Source organism: Haliaeetus albicilla, chromosome 4 (genome assembly GCF_947461875.1).
Source record: "Haliaeetus albicilla chromosome 4, bHalAlb1.1, whole genome shotgun sequence".
Classification (NCBI taxonomy): domain Eukaryota; kingdom Metazoa; phylum Chordata; class Aves; order Accipitriformes; family Accipitridae; genus Haliaeetus; species Haliaeetus albicilla.
Genome location: NC_091486.1, coordinates 39,472,351 through 39,490,869, shown reverse-complemented (window position 1 = coordinate 39,490,869; position 18,519 = coordinate 39,472,351). Strand labels below are relative to the sequence as shown.

Sequence of the window (18,519 nt, the reverse complement as noted above, 5' to 3'; positions counted from 1 at the left end):
CTTCCTAAGCTTGTATTTAAAAGCCCATATACAAGATCTGGCTTTGCAAGCTACTGACTATTTTGCATTCTCTCATGAAACTGGGGACAAGATTTGTCTGTCAGTGGACAGTGGACCTACTTTAGACCAAGGACTTGCTTGATTCTATGATTGCTTAGGCTGAATCTCAGCCTGCACTGCTGAGATCATAAGAAAATTTCTTTTCATAGCCTAAACATTAGGGTTTCTCAGAAGACAGGGAGTTGTGTCACATTGGTACCTCTCATGCTAGAGAGGAGCTTCCCTCTGTGTCCTCCTTAGGCTGTGTAGGCTCTGTATTGCTTCGCTGTCCCTGCGATAGACCCACACCAGCATGATGCATCACATGAAACAACACTGTGGCAGCAGGGCATATCTGTTGACTACATCTAGCTGAATCTGTGTACGCCCTGAGTGCAGGCGTATGTAGAAATTTTTGTCCTTTCACTCCTACATTCTGCAGAAGCCTAGAGTTGTGTATGTGTTTATTACAACTCAGACTCAAGCCACAGAAAATGAATCTGATTATTTGGTAAGGTCCTTAGATGGTCCCAGTGTGTAAGCAGTTCAAATTAAAATGAAAAATTGTAAGAAGTAAGGTGATGTTGAAACACCAGAGACCAAAGCATCGAATTAGTTTGATCCAGGTAACGATATTCTTATGCTATATCTGCTCCACATCAAGGAGTACAGGGCAGAGATACAGCCAGCTGGTCCTTAGCTTCACACTGATGTAAGAATTCCTAGCTGAAGAGCCTCCAGAAGTACAGTCACTGATTGCTAAAGGGTGTAGTGCTAGTCTCATCATATGGTGTTTCATTTCACTGTGTAGACACAATAGCCTACTCATGGTATATTATTGCACAGTGTGAATGTATGCTACTCTCCTTCAGCTTGAGGAGAAGTAAAATATACTTGAAAAGTAAAATACTACTCAAGAGGATTTGTGGTGCTGAAATGTCAATTTCTCTTGCAGTAATCCCCACTGTTAAATTGTAAGTTCAGCTGATACAAGTGATTCTGGAAAATGATTGAATTTTTGTTAGATAGGACATATTTCCCTATTCCAAATACCTCTTCCCTCCCTTTCTGTCCCCTGCCCTTCCCTCCCCTGTTGTATAGTCTGGTGGATATTTCATCCTGTGAGGCGACTTCTCCAATGATCCTTTTAGACAATATAGGCCATGAGCTTCTTGAGGAGAAAGCAGGGTATCTCCATTGCACTGGTATCTCTGCCATTATAAATCCTCTTCTCCCCAGATGCAATCAAGAATGACAAGCTCGCTGTTGAGCTTTTAAACTGGTCTCTATGCACCCCATAGCACAGCCATCATTCCCTGCTGGATTCCACCTGTGGCGTAGTAATTCTTGCAGAGTAGGAGGCCATTCTTTAGCCATGCAGTTAAGTTTAGCATCATTTCTATGGGCTGTTAGGAGTCTGGGGCCTGGGCTGCCTTTTGTGATGTTTTGTGGCACCAAGTAACCTGCAGCCCTGATTTGCCTCTCCAGCTTGTAGATGCTATTTCAATAAAAATACATATCATTGTTTTTGCTGTTGTTCCCTGGTTTGATTTTTATTGCTTTCAGCTCTGTTACATTCTGCAGAACTTTCCATATGGATGAGAGGCAAATTTAGCCTTTAAGTCCCTAAAAATTCAAATGAAAATAAAGCAAACACCTAGACACAGTAGTTTCCATGTTATTTTTCTTCCCCATGTGTGCCTAAATAGCGGAGATATTTCACAAAATACATCAGGCCTTGACATAACTTGGGTCAGAAGCTGAGCTTGTATGGGAAAAAGAGAGAAGAAAGAATAAAACCTTGATCACAAGAACGCCAAAAACTGACTTTGCTTGATTTATGCAGTTATTCTCTTTCTGTCATCATATTCCCAGTAAAAAATCAAAACAAATGATGTGGATGCGGTGCTTTAGAACAAACAAAACAGCATGTGTGGTCCCTGCGGCCTAGCTGCCAGGGCATGAAGAAGGCTGAAGTTCCCTGTTCGGGAAATTAATCCATTTTTTGACCGTTTTCCTCTCTCAATACAACCTATTTAGGGAGATGATCGTATGAAGCTCCCAAGCCCAAATGACAGCAAGTTCTTCCAAAACCTTCTTGATGAGGAAGACCTGGAAGATATGATGGATGCTGAAGAGTATCTTGTTCCTCAAGGCTTCAACATCCCTCCTCCCATCTACACCTCCAGGACAAGAATTGATTCTAACAGGGTAAGAGCAAGCTCTGACAGAAAATTCTGGTTATTATAAAAGCACAGGTGGAGATTTAAGTACACTAATCAAACACATGCCAGAATTGCCTTAGGAATTACAAGCTCCCATTGTAAGGAGAGTGACTATAAAAATGTTGTCACTGGGTTCCCTGTTGTCGTGGTTTAACCCCAGCTGGCAACTAAGCACCATACAGCACAACAGGGAGTATATACTGCAAGTAAGGTATTGTGTAACGCAACTTTAAGAACAAGCGCACCAACTTTGAGAGCAAATAAATCAACATTGTGACCAGTGACTATTGAACCAATACAATGAATGCTTATAACAAATTTGTTCTAACACGTTCCAGTCAGAGTTGTCATTATCTCAACTTGTTGAGTCCCACGTTGGGCACCAAGAAGGACTATTGTGGTTTAACCCCAGCCAGCAACTATGCACCATGCAGCCGCTCACTCACCTCCCCCCACCCAGGGGGATGGGGGAGAAAATCAGGAAAAAAAAGTAAAACTGGAGGGTTGAGATAAAGACAGTTTAATAGGACAAAAAGAAAGAAAATAATAATAGTGATGATAATAATAACAATAATAAAATGTCAATAAAAAGGATTGGTATATACAAAACAAGTGATGCACAGGGCAGTTGCTCACCACTCACCGACTGATGCCCAGTTAGTTCCCAAGCAGTGATCTGCACCCCCCCAGGCCAACTCCCCTGAGTTTATATACTGGGCATGACGTCACATGGTATGGAATACCCCTTTGGCCAGTTTGGGTCAGCTGCCCTGGCCGTGTCCCCTCCCAGCTTCTTGTGCCCCTCCAGCCTTCTTGCTGGCTGGGCATGAGAAGCTGAAAAATCATTCCCTTAGTCTAAACACTACTTAGCAACAACTGAAAATATCAGTGTGTCATCAACATTCTTCTTATACTAAATCGAAAATGTAACACTATACCAGCTACTAGAAAGAAAATTAACTCTGTCCCAGCTGAAACTGGGACACCTGTTCATTGTGCCTCAGTGAATTCAGCCTTGAGTGAACAAAGACTTGATTTAACTGCCTGTCTTGAAAGCACAGCTGAGGCTTGTGAAGTCAAGCAGTTGCATACTGTCCTGGCCAGGAAGGACATAGCTCTGATTCTCCCATCCCTGCAATCCTGTTGGCTTGACAGGGTTGGCACTAATGTAACTGAGAGCAGCTGGAATATACAGATAATGCGGCTTTTGTGTCTGGAGCTAGATTTCAGACCCAACCCCTTTTTCTATTTGTGTGTGATGCTTTCATGGTCCTCCTTCACAAGCATCTGTTTTTGTAGAGCATGTCATGGATTTTTAGCATGTTGATCTTTGTAACATCCCTGTCAGGGGAGGAAATGCTGTTCATTTTACAGGGGGAGCTGAGGCACAGAGAGTGTTCAGCTGGAATTGAGCTCACGTAACTCTAATTATCAAAAGCATAGGAATATAATCTAAGCTCTTCATCTAGCCTTCATTTCATGTCATTGGAGAAGAGTGGGTGTGTCTAGTGGGTAATTATTGCTGCCTGCCTTGTACAGTTACAGTGGGATAAGTTACTTTCTGGAGGTGTCTTTCGCTATTCACTGACTCCAGAGCAGTCTCAGACCTGTTGTGTGAGCTCTGGTGAACTGAATCCTGTCCTAAATGCCTCAGCCTCACTGCCACAGGAGCCCTGCTTTAGGTGGGGACCTGAGTTCAGGTTTCCAGAATTCCTTTTCACTCCTGAGTTCCCTGCCTGCAGCTCTGACCTCTGCCTGTTCCTGCACTGGCTCCATCCTTTTAACAGCTTAGGTGCCACCCCTTCACACAAAATTAAGAGATGGTGAAATGCATTACTAATGTGAGGACATTCGCACAAGCATCAGATGTATTTAGGGACTTGTTTTTGTTTGTTTTTCTCTCCATGCTCCTTTTAGTGGAAAGTCTCATTTTAAATACTAAGTGGAGTCTCATTGAAATGTTGTTGTTTATTCCTCATGCTTTAGAAACCTTCTGGACATTTGTCCTTAGCCGAGGTAGTTCCAAATTCATATCCTGGTCTGAACTGATTACACCATGTGAGGCAGGGAAGAGGTAAGCAAAAGAGCTAAGAGTGTATAAACCAGGTCAATATTGATGCTCTGACCATACACTGCATGAAGTTCTTTCACCTCTCCTGAGTAAATCAGTGCTTTTCTGGAATAAGGAAGACAAAATCTGATCTTAAATAATATCCAGTCAATCCATAAGGAAATTGCTACTGTTTTTAAAGGCAAGGTGACTAGAGAGGTCTTAGGAAGAGGCTGGGTTGTAATCCCACTGGGTAGGCTGGATTCATGTAGCATTTCTCCTGCATCACTGAAAGGCAATGAAGGAGGGGATGATGCTTGAGGGGACGATGCATGATTTAGCAATAAGCAAGAAACTTCCTCTTTATGGCAACAAGAGTTAAATTTTAGTGTTGATGCTGATCTGAAATAAGTCAGTTTTACTCCTAGCTGCCTCTGGAGAGGTTCTGTTTCCTTTGCTGCCAACTTCTGAGAAAAGAAGGAAGCAACAATAGTTACCTTTGAAAGGTGCTCACTGTCATACTGATGTAAATCACTGTAGCTTAGTTTTACACAGTGGAATAATTTATACCATTTACACCAACATAGGGTTGAGAGAGCAGAGTCAGACCCATCAGGTTTGCTATATTCATCTCACTCCCATATTTGCTGGCAACACTGGGACACATTTAAAGGAGAAAGAATTAGTAGGAAAATGTTCTTGCCTTTTCAACAGTTCGTTTTGCCCTCTGTCTTTAGTGCCAGCTGAGCAGAGGAGTCCGCTACAGCTGAGGGAATTAATTCCAACAAAAATCTTAGTGTAAATATTCTGCAAGTTATTTAAAATGTGCTGTTTGGGCAGCCAACATGGTCACTGGGATATTCACAGAAAGCAAACACAGGCATTGTTTAATAATAATAATGATAATAACTTGTTGTTGTTGTTGTTGTTGTAGGAAAATTCAAGTAACTTTCTCACAGCCTTTGCCCAACTTTAAACCACACTGTTGCAGCTGCTTGCCCACATGTGATCCCCTTGAAGTCAGCAGAGCTGCAGAAAGAGACCCTGTGCCTTTATTTTTGCCACACAGCAGCTCCATCACATTCTTGGTGTGATGTCTCCTCTGCACAGCTTACAATTTCCCGTCTTGGTTTGAGGCTGTGATCTTGTACCACTAAAGTCAGTGGGAGCTTTGATTTGCAATTCAATTTAATGACAGTAGCTAGACTGTATCCTTCTTTCAGTAACACCTACTGCTGGGAATTTTTCTCTGGCATCATATGACAATCTAACACTTAAACAAATCTGGAATTACCCTTTGTCAAAAGTTTTCAGATTCTGAGCCAAGTTTTCTGACCCAGGTAACCTCGGAGAGGGCAGCTGGGGGACAGAAAGCTTGCACTCAGCTCTGTATTTTTGCACCCCTTCCATCTTTACAGTGTTTTTCTTTATTGTAGGAGCATATTTATGGAGGGGTCATTTTTAAGGCCAAAAGAAGAGATGGGCAAAGAAGTTCCCATTGTAAAACCAGCTGATGTATAATCGCACTTGCTGGTATCATTGAACACTGACTCTTGTCCCATAACAGGATTACCAGTAGAATTTTGATGCTTGTCCAGTGTCTCAGATTAGCTTCAGTCTCAGCTTTGTTTGCTAACAATTCTGCATCTCCTAAATGTACTGCTAGTACTGCCATATAGGTAAGTACATCTAGATTGCAGGAAGTCCACAGCACCTTGTTGCTGGAGGAACTTGGGGCCAAGTTGAGAGCCCCATAGCATCTTAGCATTCCTGGTTTCCTTTGCAGAGAAGTTTTTTCTGGATGTAGTACATTTGTTTCCTCTCTGTGCAGAAAGCTACATATTTGTCTGTTGTTTTTCTGAAGCACTCAGGTTCTTGGTACATTAACTATTCTTCCAGTGAAGATTTGTGTTGATTTAAAACAAAATACACAGTAGCTCCTTTAAGGTAATAGTGCATCTGTTGTGTATAGTTCAGTACAGATGGATGTCAGCTACAAGAATCACACAGAAATGAAATGCTGTCAGAGCTCTCTATCTGCAGTTGTCTGATTCTGTCTTTGTGTTTCCTTTAGATGATTTATGCTTGTTTGGTGTAGTGAATATTAATATTACACAAACTCATTATGGTGCTGCTGCAGCCATAGATGCCAAAGGAATTGATACAGCTTAGGTAGTTTGTGTTCACTGTGTCTGGCAAATTAAATTTTATGAGGAGATTGCCAGGCAATTTGGTGAAGTAAAACACACAGACAAGAGCTACTTGATCTTCATGTCATTTTCAGAGATCAGAAGCATGAAAGATACTGTATTTCCCATCTTAATTGTTCTGATTGTAGTTTTAGTGAAGAAAGAGTCAGTTATGTGATGGCAGAGTATTGTGCTCCTTCTCTGGACGTGTTGTACGGACAGCTTAGTTGAGTGTTCCAGCAGCGCAGCTCTACTGCGGACAAAAGTTTGCAGGAAGAAAGCAGGGAGATCATGAGGCTCCTCACACTTAGGCTTTGAAGTCAGGGAATTAAGGAAGAGCAAGAGCATTTACTTAATAAGAAAAGCTCTGAAGTTTCTCTAGGGTGATCTCAGTCTTACATCCTTGCAGCTTGTTGCCTGGGAGAGGCACCACTGGATGTGGTTTGTGTATAACACTGCCTGCTTTCTCCCTTCCATGTGAAGAAAAAAGCTATTTGGGTATGAATTACTAGCACAGAGCTGCAGCCAGTAGAAGGAAGACTGGAAAGAGGGGAGCCTTCCAGGAAGTTCCCAGCTCCCTGGGAATTGTCACATCCTTCTTCTTCCAAGGATTACTGAGATTTATGAAGTTGTGAGGCTCAGACACAGCTTCAGCGTTTCCATCACACCCACACTGGCTTCATACTAGCATGTCTTTGGGACCTCTACTGCCAGGAGCAGAAGCCTGCACACGCTCTAGCCCATAACAGTATCCTCTGTTATGAGTCCAGCCTAAGACTGGTGCAGCTTTTAAGTAAAAATTAGCATCCTAAGCTAAATTGAATTCTTTCATTGCAGCTGAAACTCTTCAATTGCTATTTCAGCCCTTCAGCTTTTTCCAGCTTTTATTTTCCGTTGTCTAGAGATATTCTAGAAATACGGAGTTTTAGAAGCTCTGCGCTTCTGAGAGATAAGCTGAATCCTCGGCAGTGTTTTCATGAGCACAGGACTCCAGCTAGTGCTCGAATGTCCTACATTCACAGCCATTAGATGATTCAATCAGGTATTTGTAATGAGTACTGTCCTGTGTGCACAGAGATAATACTAACACAGAAAGCACTCCGTGTACCCCATGATGCTTTTTGCTCTAAATCCTTGGCTAATTCCTGCTGAAAACTGTCTATATTGTTTGTTACTTGCTGATACTGTCCCTGTAATTTTATTCCATATGCTATATATCATGGAAGCACCTGCCAACCCTGCAATTAAATATCAAGCTATTTTTTTCAGAGATGTCTAAGTCATACATCCAGGGACACTATTCTGCTTGGCTAAAGCAGACTCTGGTATGCCAAAAGCCAGTTTTCAATTCCCTGAGTAGTGTCTGGTATGCCATTGCAACAGTCTTGGTGTGGCATTAGGTCTGGTAGTGTTTCATGGCTGAACATGTGTAAATGTCTGCACATAAAAGGATTATTACAGAGTGAAACCAGGCAAGAAGCTATCTTTATGATTAATTTGTTCTGGTTTCTAAATTTGAAAGGTAGCCATTTTCAAATCACAAGATTACAAAGGAGTTGGTTGTTAGTGATTTTCTGATGTGTTTCACATCAGTATGGCGTATGGCATCTTTCCTTCCAAAGCTTATCATGAACAATAGGGACTATTCACCCAGTGGGACTGCTACCAGAATTAAGTGACTTTTATTAGAGTTCTAAGTAACAGGGCTGAATTTCTTAGGCACCTCTAGTGCTCCAGTGTTAGAAGATCAGACCTGAAGTCTAATATGACCTCCTTTACATACTGAAATACAGCAGACTTGGAAGGTGGGGGACTGTAAGCACTGCTGTCTTCAGTTACGGCTGGAAGGAAGGATTTTGGAGAGCAGTCAGAATTTGGAGGGGCACTTCCCAGTGTGTCAGCACAGCTGAGCTAGTATGAGAGGTACTGTCAGTGCAGGTGGAGGGAGCTAGCAGTTGGTTATAGCATCCTTTCCTCTTGACAAAGAAGGTGGCAGGAGGGAGTTGTGATTTGTCTATGATTCTCCTTGTCCCCAGGGCTTTAGTAGCAGTCAATGCCTTCCTGGTTCCCATTTCTTTTTCTGTAAGAAAAGGCAGTTAATTGTTCCTGCCCAAGCTCTCAAGCTAAGTTACTTCTCCAGGTGTGTCCTAGCCATGTGGGGCTTATGACAGTAAAACTGCTTCATCCTAAAGTCAATAGATGATTTGTGTGAAGAGATATCAAGGTTAGATGGGGCCATTGCAAGCATTTTGTCTAACCTTCTGGCATAACATAGGCCAGAGTCTCTTGTCTCTTAATTTCTGGATGAAGTGCAGAAATTCTTTTTGAGGTGGAGTTTGTCTTTTAGAAAGATTGTCTTGATTGTATCAGGCGGGGTGTAAAATACATCACAGTGTAGAAAAGTCTCACTGGGCAGTTAATGTTGACTCTTTAGCAGGGTTTGGATCCTATTACTGCCTGCCATGCACCCCTTTTTGTGCTAGATTAAGGAGCTGCCAGTTATCAGAAATCTCTTCTGCTTAAGGGGCTGAGTAGGATAATACCATTTGTACGTATTTGTTGTTAAAGAAGGACAATGCTGATGTCTTCTTTTTATTAGGTTGGTTTGTGGTGTTTGCCACCCCTTTGCTTCTGCAGTATCTTCCCAAAAATAATATGACCAAATCTTTTCTTAAATTTGATGCTTATTACTGCAGTCTGTCAGGTTGTGGACTTTTTTATTGATTTCTCTCCCATTTCTTCAAATCCTTCTCCTTAAAAGGTGATCAAAAACTTTCTGGAAAAATAGTCATTTTTTTGCCTTTCTACTAGACTCTGTAACTTCCTCATGTAAGTGTTGCAGTGGAATCTCTAATGCCAGAACAGATGAACTTGTAAACTAACTAGACATTGTATCAAAGTGTTTCATAACATTTCAGAAGATTACACTGATACTAACTCTATATTAGCTCTCTTGCTTCTTGAAAAACTGCTTTATTAGTTAGGAAAGTTTGTATGAATCCATTCTATATGTCTTTCATTAAATACTACATTTTGTGTACTTTCCTAGTAGAGTCTAGGCAACAGTGTACCAGATACCGCAGTTGCTGCCATCAAACCTTTAGGGTACTTCTGGAAGTCCCACCAAGCTCTCTTTCAAGATCTCAAATTCCCATTTTCTGCTTCCCTATTTTTAATGACATCCTGGTGGTAGGAGGCTCCTGTTCTGCTCTGACTTCTACATTAAGCAGTTCTCAGTAGCTGTTAGTGTTTTGTTGGTGTCTAGTTGACTCCCACAAATACTTCACCTACTGTAACTTCTTTCTTCTGGGAAATTCTTCTGTGTCTACTTCTAGTCTTTGTTGGAAATGTAGATAGCAGAAGGCCATCTTTGTCCATGAAAAGCAGGAGTTGAATGCAGGCTGATATTAGTCAGCCTAATTTCATTGCTCAGGGTGAATGAAGTAGTAAGAATAAACATGCAAAAATACCCTGTAAAATACATTAGATGGAAAATTATTTCAGTCTTAATAATTTACATGAAAAAGGAAAGCTGCTCACAAAATATGTATATTTAGAATATGAGTATTTAAATACCTTTTTAAAATGTGCTAAATTTGCCAGAGGAGAAAGGAAGAAAATTCATATGGAGGACTCAAACAGAATAGATGATGCTGGACTCTTCACAAAGAATTCTTTGAAAGTGCTTTGTGGCAATTAGTTTCTTGCTTTGCAACCAGGCCAGCTGAAATCAGTGATATTTCTCAAGGAATAAGCCCTTCTCAGCCTGAATAGATTATCAGGGCCAACTAGTCAAATTGCCTCATGGTTTTGCAGGTCAAGTGCTTTAAAACAGGAGGGTTTTAATGTTAGCTGTTTTCTGTCACGTTCAGTCTCCTGAATTCAGGCATATAGATTTACAGTCAGACTTCCCAAAAGTGTTGGATGGCATTTTGGTTTCAACAAATTTAATACATATTTAATAACAAATCACCACCTCACAGTGCTTCCTGGTGAGACCTGCAAGTTCACGCTCAGTGGAATCAGTGGAAGAGACTGTAGCTGTATATTGCTTCAAACCTTGATGCATGACATGTAAATTTATTGAGCTTTAATATAAACTGCTTTAAAATCAGGCAGCATCTGCTTAATCCATGAATAGCTGCTGGCTGTGTTAACAATCAAGAGAGCTCACAGCTGATCCATTTTCTCTTCTCTCATGAAAAGAAAAAAAGTCAATAGATGTAAAGAGAGTAAGTAATAAATATTTCTACACTGCACTGATGAGGCATTCTTGGAAAACAGCAAGCTAAACAAGTCTACATAATTCAGTAGATGGAAAAGTGGACTGAGAGTCAGGAAATAATTATGAGAGCTGGGAGAAAATTTTCCTTCAGTGACTAGATTTGAAGCAGAAATTGTTAGTGAAAAATACCCATTTCTGAGAAATCATATTTTTTATTTTCTTAAAATTATAAAAGCACCTGAAAATACAAGGGGCCATGATTTGGAAATGCACCTGGCAGGCCTCCAAAGAGTTGTCGTTTAAACACCTGTCTGCCTGTGACGGTTGGGGCTCACGAGCCGGAAAGTACTGTCCACAGCGTCCGACAGCAGTGGGACTCGTGTGATAATGCTTCAAGTGTAAGGTGGCTGGAGGACTCTGGAGCATGCTGTGCCAAATACTGCACTTTCTAAACATACATGGAATGGGGATAAATGCCAGCACAGCCTAAAATGCCCTTTGTTAGCCAGAGCAAGGAGTCTGTCTTTCATGTTAAATGCTGCGGCAGGGGAGGGGAAAAAATTTCTCAAAGCTATAAAAAGACTCTCCAAAAAATGTGGTGGGGAGAAGTGGGAGGAGGCACAGATGAAGTTTAGATTTAGAATGTTAAAAAATGATTATTTTATCCAAATCAGCTGGATGGTTATTTCTTTTAGTGTATTATTGCCACCAGAACCTCAGCCCTGCTCTAAATCAACTCAGCATTTCATCAAGAAGCCTATTCTTTGCCATAAGAGACCAAGAGTGCACAATTATGGGTTTCTTTTCCCCCTTGCATAATAAAATTGGGAGATTATCATCAAGTTTCTATTCAGATTTTAGGAAGGATTTTTTATTTTATTTTTAAAACCTGTCTTTGTCTGGAAGAGCTCCCTGTTCAGGCCAGCATGCTGTAATGATTACTGCTGTAAAGGCTTCAGTGGAGATGTGCTCTATTTCATTCTCAATGAGGGTTGATGGCATTTTGAGAGGCTCAGAATATCCTTTGATTACTGTATAAAACAGACTGGGGAAGATGGCAATGCAGTGTGCAGCATAGGAGGGAGCTGCTCCTCCAAGTATTGCTCATCAACTTTCTTTTGTGCCTTTTTTTTTTTTTTTCCCTGCAATGTCGCAATCACAAATCATGACTGTGTTGTGGTTTTGGTCCCATTCCCCATCCTTTCCCTGTTTTGGGATTTGAAGCCTGAGGTTTGTACAGAAAAGTTGCTGCTGCTCCTGTGTTTTGGACAGATGCTACAGCATATGAGCAGGAGCAGCACCTTGACCCTTCTGTCCCACAGGGAATTGCTAGAGTAGGTAGGAAATGGTATGTTGTCTCTTCCAAACTGTGGGGAATTGGCCCAGAAGGTGCCATTTACTGTAAAACATCTTGGAGAGTATATTAAAAAGGAGTGACAGAAAGCTAGTCATGGGTGACAGGAAGGATATGGGAGTAAAAGAGATTGAAAAGGAAAGATAGACACATGCAAGCTGTCTCTCTTCCTGCTCTCCTGTCTGTTTGACTCTCACGATATGTTAATACAAAAAATAGTAGGGAAAAGGAATTCGTGCATCTTCATTCTTGTGTCATGCTGAAGTCTGTTTGCCAGCTGTTCTGAAGTTGGAAGGACAAACGTTTCCGAGGTCTGGAGGACAGGGGAGTTTCCAGGGAGCGTTTTTGATGCCATACAGCAGGAGAATGCTTCTATTCCCAGCACAGGTATAGGAGATGGGTCTATGGAAAAGCATTTCACCTATGTTTCCCTGTCAGTGTGCCTGGATACTGAGTTTTGTGGCCACATCATGCATCTCTTTAACAGGTTATTTTCATTGGTGGTTTTGTAATCTTTGACTCCTCTACTTGGTGAAGTGTTAGACTGAAAATATATGGTGTATGTCTGGTATTTTCTAGTAACAGCAGAGGAACTATTCTGTGCAATATTTAGGTATGTCATTTTCTATACCACTATACCAAGATTGTTAGGCATGCTTTGTTTGTGATGCATGCATTTACTGTTCACAGTCCAGACTAAACTACTCCGAGAAGGCTGTATTCAGATTTGGGTATCCCACTGCATATGGACTGCTCTAAAAGAGTTTGTAAGTCTGAAAGCAGACAGCTGTTAGGAGAGAAAATTGTGCAAGAGAAAGTTTAAATGACTCATCCGAAGCTACAAAGTCAGTCAGTACTGACCTGAACCCAGGTCACTAGTGAAACATCCATACTGATTTTGAACAAGTTCAGGGATGTCTTAAACCCACCATATTGCCAGGACGTGATCTGGCACATCCAGATGATACAGGCAGCCTATGTGAACTGAGTTAGAGCTCAGGCTGCCTGAAAGTCTTACCTCTCTTCTGACAAACAGCAACCAGAAAAAACTTAGGTGCAGAAAAACTTATTCCTTGTTTCTTCTATTCCCCCACCCCACACTGATCTAAACTGGATGTTTTGTTTCTTTATTGTGGAAGAAGCAGTCATCAGAGACTGGAGCAAACACTTTAGCTAACACAGGATAGTGCATTCTTTTCTATACTTGCGTATCAACATTCAAGTTAAAATGTTTACACACATTCTGAGAAAGGGTAATGCTGGAAAAGGGACTGGGACGTCATCATTTCCAATAAAGATTCATTGATCCCCAATGGAACTTCATAGCCATTGAACTAAGGGCACTGTAATTTGTTGCATAGCTACTGTCCACAACCTGTGTATATTATTCCTCCCTTTTATTTTTGTTGTTGAATAATAGGCTCCCATTTCCCCTCACTGGAAAAATGCATGTCCTGTCTTGCTACATTGACTCGGGCGGGCTACACTGCTGTTTGTGTGCCTGAAATAGGTGAGGTAAGAGACACACAGACACACATATCCCAAACCAGTTTCAGAGGATGTACATCTCCAGTAATGCTGTGATTGTTTTTCTGCGTGCTGAAATGATGCAGGGTGCCAGCAATGACCTGTACCTAGTGCCAAGCCATGACACTTGGCAGTGACAGTAATTGGAACTTTTCTTCATAGTCCTAGAGGAAAGTGCCCAGTGAGGAATGGAGTTTTCTTAATTAGGGTGGGGAGCCCAGGCTGAACAGAAGAGAGAGCATGAGGAATGCCAGGCTTGTGTCAGGTGCTGCGAGCTGTAGGGATAGGCTTTAACTTTAATGGCCAGGGGGGTGTCTAATCCTTTCTTTTTATATATGGCCCTGCTCTGAGCAGGGGCTAGGACCAGAAATCTCCAGAGGTTTGCAAAGCCTTCTAGCTATTACTATACAAACAGCATTTAATTTCTGTTTAACCTTATACAGCAATTTCGTGGTACGTGTTTTTTCTTTCCTTTGGTTTTTGTCTCAGACATGTTTGCTGTGGGCTCTCTGAAGCAGGGCAGAGTAAGCTGTTAGCTGTGTGGTCAGAGGGAAGCAGGACTGCTCCTGAACAGAGGTGGTTGCTCTCCTGGAGTGGTCTTTCCTATCTGAATTTCAGTTCAGATCAGTTGTAAATACCAGGCTACTCCCTTGAAATGTAGCTGGAGTTTGCTTGGGGCCGGTGGGACAGCTCTGTGTTGTGTGCTTTTCCTGCAGCCCCACCAGAGCATCCCAAACGTATTGTTCAGATCCACTTGCATAAATCAGCTGTCCCTCTTCCTAGAGAACTGCTGAAATCTTGGTGCTTGCAGCAAGATCTGCTCAGCCTGGTATGTTAGGAGGCTGTGGTTTGGTGACTCAAGCCTAGAAACTGACTTGGTTTCAAATCAGGTAAACAGTTTCTAGGGGAAAGTGAGTTATTTCTGGGGGCACACGGCCCAAGACTGAACTGGTACAAAGAAGTGTTGCAGAGCTCGATCAAAACAGATAATCACTGAGTTGTCTGAAGCACAGACCATGAGCCCCTGAACAGGATGTTTGAGGAGCATCCCAATGAGAAGGTGGGAGTGTTTTACTCCTGCTTTATGGTTTGGTGCTTTCTGCATACGAGAGCAGAAGGAGAGAGAAAGGGAGCTGGGTTTTCCTGTGGATGGGAGCAGTATCCGAGTGGGTTCAGACCTGTGTGTACGTACATTGATGTTGGCAGAGCCTTGCCTTTAGTAAAGAAAAATCTTTCAGTCCCATGAGCTTAGCAGGCTGCTTGAGAACAAGAAACAGTAATAATTGTGCAACTCTATCAAATGTGTGTGCACGTCTCAGTGGGTGACAAGGAAAACCAGATCTCCAGCAGTGAGGGTGCTTTTGGGAGGCTCTGCTAGCAAGCAAAGCATGGGGGTACCAGATCATGCTGTAAAATACATAGTTTTATTTATTTTCTGTTCGGTGATAGTCCTGTACCACCCATAGTCCCACAGCAGCATCACATCACTGAGTACCTTCAGCATTTCTTCCACCTGAGATCTACTGTGGGTGCAGCTTTGAAGGCAGCTGTGGTCACTGTAGGGCTGGTGTGGGATGAGCTGTAGCACAGGCAGGGGGATGAACACAGCTCTGGGTGCCATACTCTCAGCATGACACTAGACGCAAATGAAAAAAGACAAGTCAGGCATATTCACATAACTATATAAATATGAGCGGCAGGACCCAACAAGGCTTTGATTTCATTACAGTTTAACATGCAGCCAGAAAATATTACGTCCCTGCTATAAAGGAGATATTTACCTTTGGGAGATTTTAGAAGCAAGGAATTGGAGAGTGAAATTAATGAATAGAAAGCAATAACACAAGCCAATATTCAGAAAAGTGTTATTTACCTCTCTTTTATCAAGGCTCATTTTACACAAATGTTAGCAGTTGTAATAGCTGATATGTCACTGGTATTTAATACCAAAGGGCCTCTAAAGGCTTTAGAGGACATTTGCTTGTTTTTTAACTTTTCTCTCTGATGTCATGTTTGTGCCTAAAATTCAATCATGTGATATAAAGAACAAAATCTTGGGCATTTCTAGTTAGGGCTGCTCATGGGCAGTTAAAAAGGCTAGGCTCTTTCTGGAGGATGCTTAGACTTTAAATGGCAATGGATGTGTGCACTCCAGAGCTATTGGCTATAATGCATATTACACTATCAAAAAGGGGTGATTATTGATTCATCTTTTCTTTTTTTTAGTATGCGAGTTGAGACTTTTTAAGTAGACTTAGGTAGTGAGGTCTTTGAGCAACTGGCCTCTGAAGTTTCTGTCCATCTCAACAAGCTAGAGATCTTGATTGTTTAGGTCAGAATTTCAGGATCAGAAATCCAAAAATCTAGATTTTCTCAGTAAAGGAACATCAGCTTTTTTTTTTCAAGATAGTATTTAAGATGCAAAAACTATGACCAAAAAAAATTCAACAAAGTAAATTGGCAGATCAAGCTATTTAAGTTTTACTTGGTAAGGTCCAAGTGTATTTTCTGCTCACACTGTGATTCATGTCCTGACCAATAAGAGTTGGCTGGGGCTTTCAGTAGTTATCTTGGAAGCCTAAAAAGTGATGACAATTAGCAGGCAATTTAAAGTCATTTAAACAATTATATCGCATTTTCAGCCTGACTAATTGGCACCACAGCTGTTTTCTTTGCCTCCTTTTTTTGGAACAGGGGCCACAGGGTATTAATTCATGGGGAAAAACAGTAAAGAATTAAAAAAGTGTGCAGACACCAGTGGTTTGGAGAAGAGCCAAGCTGTAAGGTTCTGTGTTAATGGTGTTGCAAGACAGCTTTGTTTAGTTCAGAGCTAAAGGGCAGACATGAAGAAAATACCGTTTCTGTGATCTTAGTTGGCAGGTCACTGACTGGGAACGGTCTTGTCAGCAAAAATAGCAATAAATGCATTAATGCTAGTCCATCCTCTCCTGACATCTTGGGACAGGGCTATTCTAAGAGGGCCTGTTATTATGTTGTTACAGTTTCATAGTATGTATTTAAATGTTAGAGTCACGGCCAAGAAGATCTAAAGATAGGATGGTGGGTTTAGCCTTTTGTGATGAGGGTGGAGCAAAGCATGCCCATGGATAGATAATGTGGCCATCCTAGAACAGTATTTTTTTAAGTTGCTAATCAGCTAAACATTTACTGGCAGAGGAGCGTAGCCCTGTGTACTGAAGTCAAGCCCGTTGACAAAAGACTTGATTTTCTAAGTTATCTTCAAGAGATTACTGTGGGCTGTGAACTAAAAATAGTTTAAGACAGCTCTCCCTTTATTCATTCAGAATCGATGAACCACAAGTTGAAATTTATGGGAGTGCCTCTGTGAAAATAGAAAGATGTAAATTAAAGGTGTGTGATATAGCATGGTGTAGTACTGAATACAAAAGGAGTGGTTACAGTCACTGGTTTAGTGTCTGTGAAAAGTGGACAGCAGCAAACTCCAATACCCTGCACATAATACTAATACAGTATTGCTACAGCTCTTTGCACTCTTGTGCAGTCTGGAGTGCTGTAGCCACCTTGGAAACCAAAAGAAACAACCCCCCTCTTCGGAGTCTCGCAGCCTGCAGGTGGGAGGCAAGGAAGCTGGGAAGCTTTACAAGGAGGTAGACGATTCCCAGCAGAGCTTCAGATTCCTCACTGTTAAGTTGACTCTCTCTAGTCACCACTTTGTAGTTCTTCTCTGGATCCTATCTGTAATCATGAGTTTGCCTAATTCCTCACTACCCTCAGTAGACCACAGCTTACTACTTACCTGTCTTCGGTCTTTCCTTCTCCACCTCTTAGGAGTAGACAGAAAGCTTCCCTGAATTCAAGTAAATATGATATCAGAGGGCAAGGAGAAGGCAGATTAAGTCTCCTGCAGTGCAACATCCTGTAGCCATCAGTAGGACTTCAAAGTAGCAGCTGGCAGGCTCAGGAGATGATTTTTATCCATTTGTCTAACATTCTGGGTTGTAACCTGTCGTTGCCCATGTGTCATTACAAATGGACTGTAAATCTGTGGTACAAAAGAAAGGTGGGGGGTTTCAGAAGGGATTTGACCTCTGCAATCAGAGCGTCTCTGGTTCCCACAGTGTTCCCTGTTTAAAGGGATCTTCCCAATTGTCCCAAACAAACCTTTTGCAGAAGACTGCCAAGTTACAAGCTTGCTGCGCAGCCTGTAACCAGATGTGTATTGATGTCTGTTCCCATCAAAAAACATAATCTCTGGTAAAGTGTCTTCTGTTTCCTCTTCTGTTACGATCTTCACTCTCAAGTGTGATGATCTCAGCCAGGCAACTGCTGACTTTGATTCTTCCTTCCCTCCTTGTGAACTTTTCTTGGCTGTTGTTCTTCTGGAACTTAAGCCTAGGTCTTAAGTTTAAGCTGTACTTTTCAAACGTAATGAGCTCTTTGGCAAAAGCTTAGTGAAATCAGTCACAGTTAGCCTAGACTTCAGTGGTGTCTTGGTCCCTCCTCCCTCACCTGTAACTGACTACACAAAGCAGAGCTCTGCCACTTGTGCTAAGAGAGGACCAGTGGCTGCTCGGTTTCCTCTGCACTGGCTGAACCAAGCCTGCATTTGGCCATTTGGTTCAAGAGCAATTTACTGACAGCAGAGGAGATTCAAGTTCGGCTCCAGCCTCTAGAGAAGCTGGTGTTTTGGTGCTTCAGACTATCTTTTGTCCTTGTGCCTCCCATTCCTCCCTGTCACGTTTAGGTCTTACTACCATCTCTCCCTTCCTACTCAGCCTCCTGTCACATGCCAACCCTTTTTCCCTCCCAGCACCTCACAGTCTCTCTCACTTGCCATTGCCCTCCATTCCTTTGCAAGCCACCGTGCCCTGGCTCCTGACCATCCCTGCTGCCAGCTCCTCCAGCATCACTTCCCTTGCAAACCTCTC

The 18,519-nt window shown here is 42.0% G+C and overlaps 1 protein-coding gene across 5 annotated transcripts in view; it reads left to right on the top strand.

The window, feature by feature from the left end:
• Nucleotides 1-18,519, top strand: part of ERBB4 (erb-b2 receptor tyrosine kinase 4) — a 671,761-nt gene that overhangs the window by 638,388 nt on the left and 14,854 nt on the right. For all 5 annotated transcript variants that reach the window (XM_069782036.1, XM_069782034.1, XM_069782037.1 and 2 more), the window contains one exon: nt 2,080-2,250. In XM_069782036.1, coding sequence (XP_069638137.1) covers nt 2,080-2,250 — 171 coding nt within the window. The remainder of the gene's footprint in view (nt 1-2,079; nt 2,251-18,519) is intronic.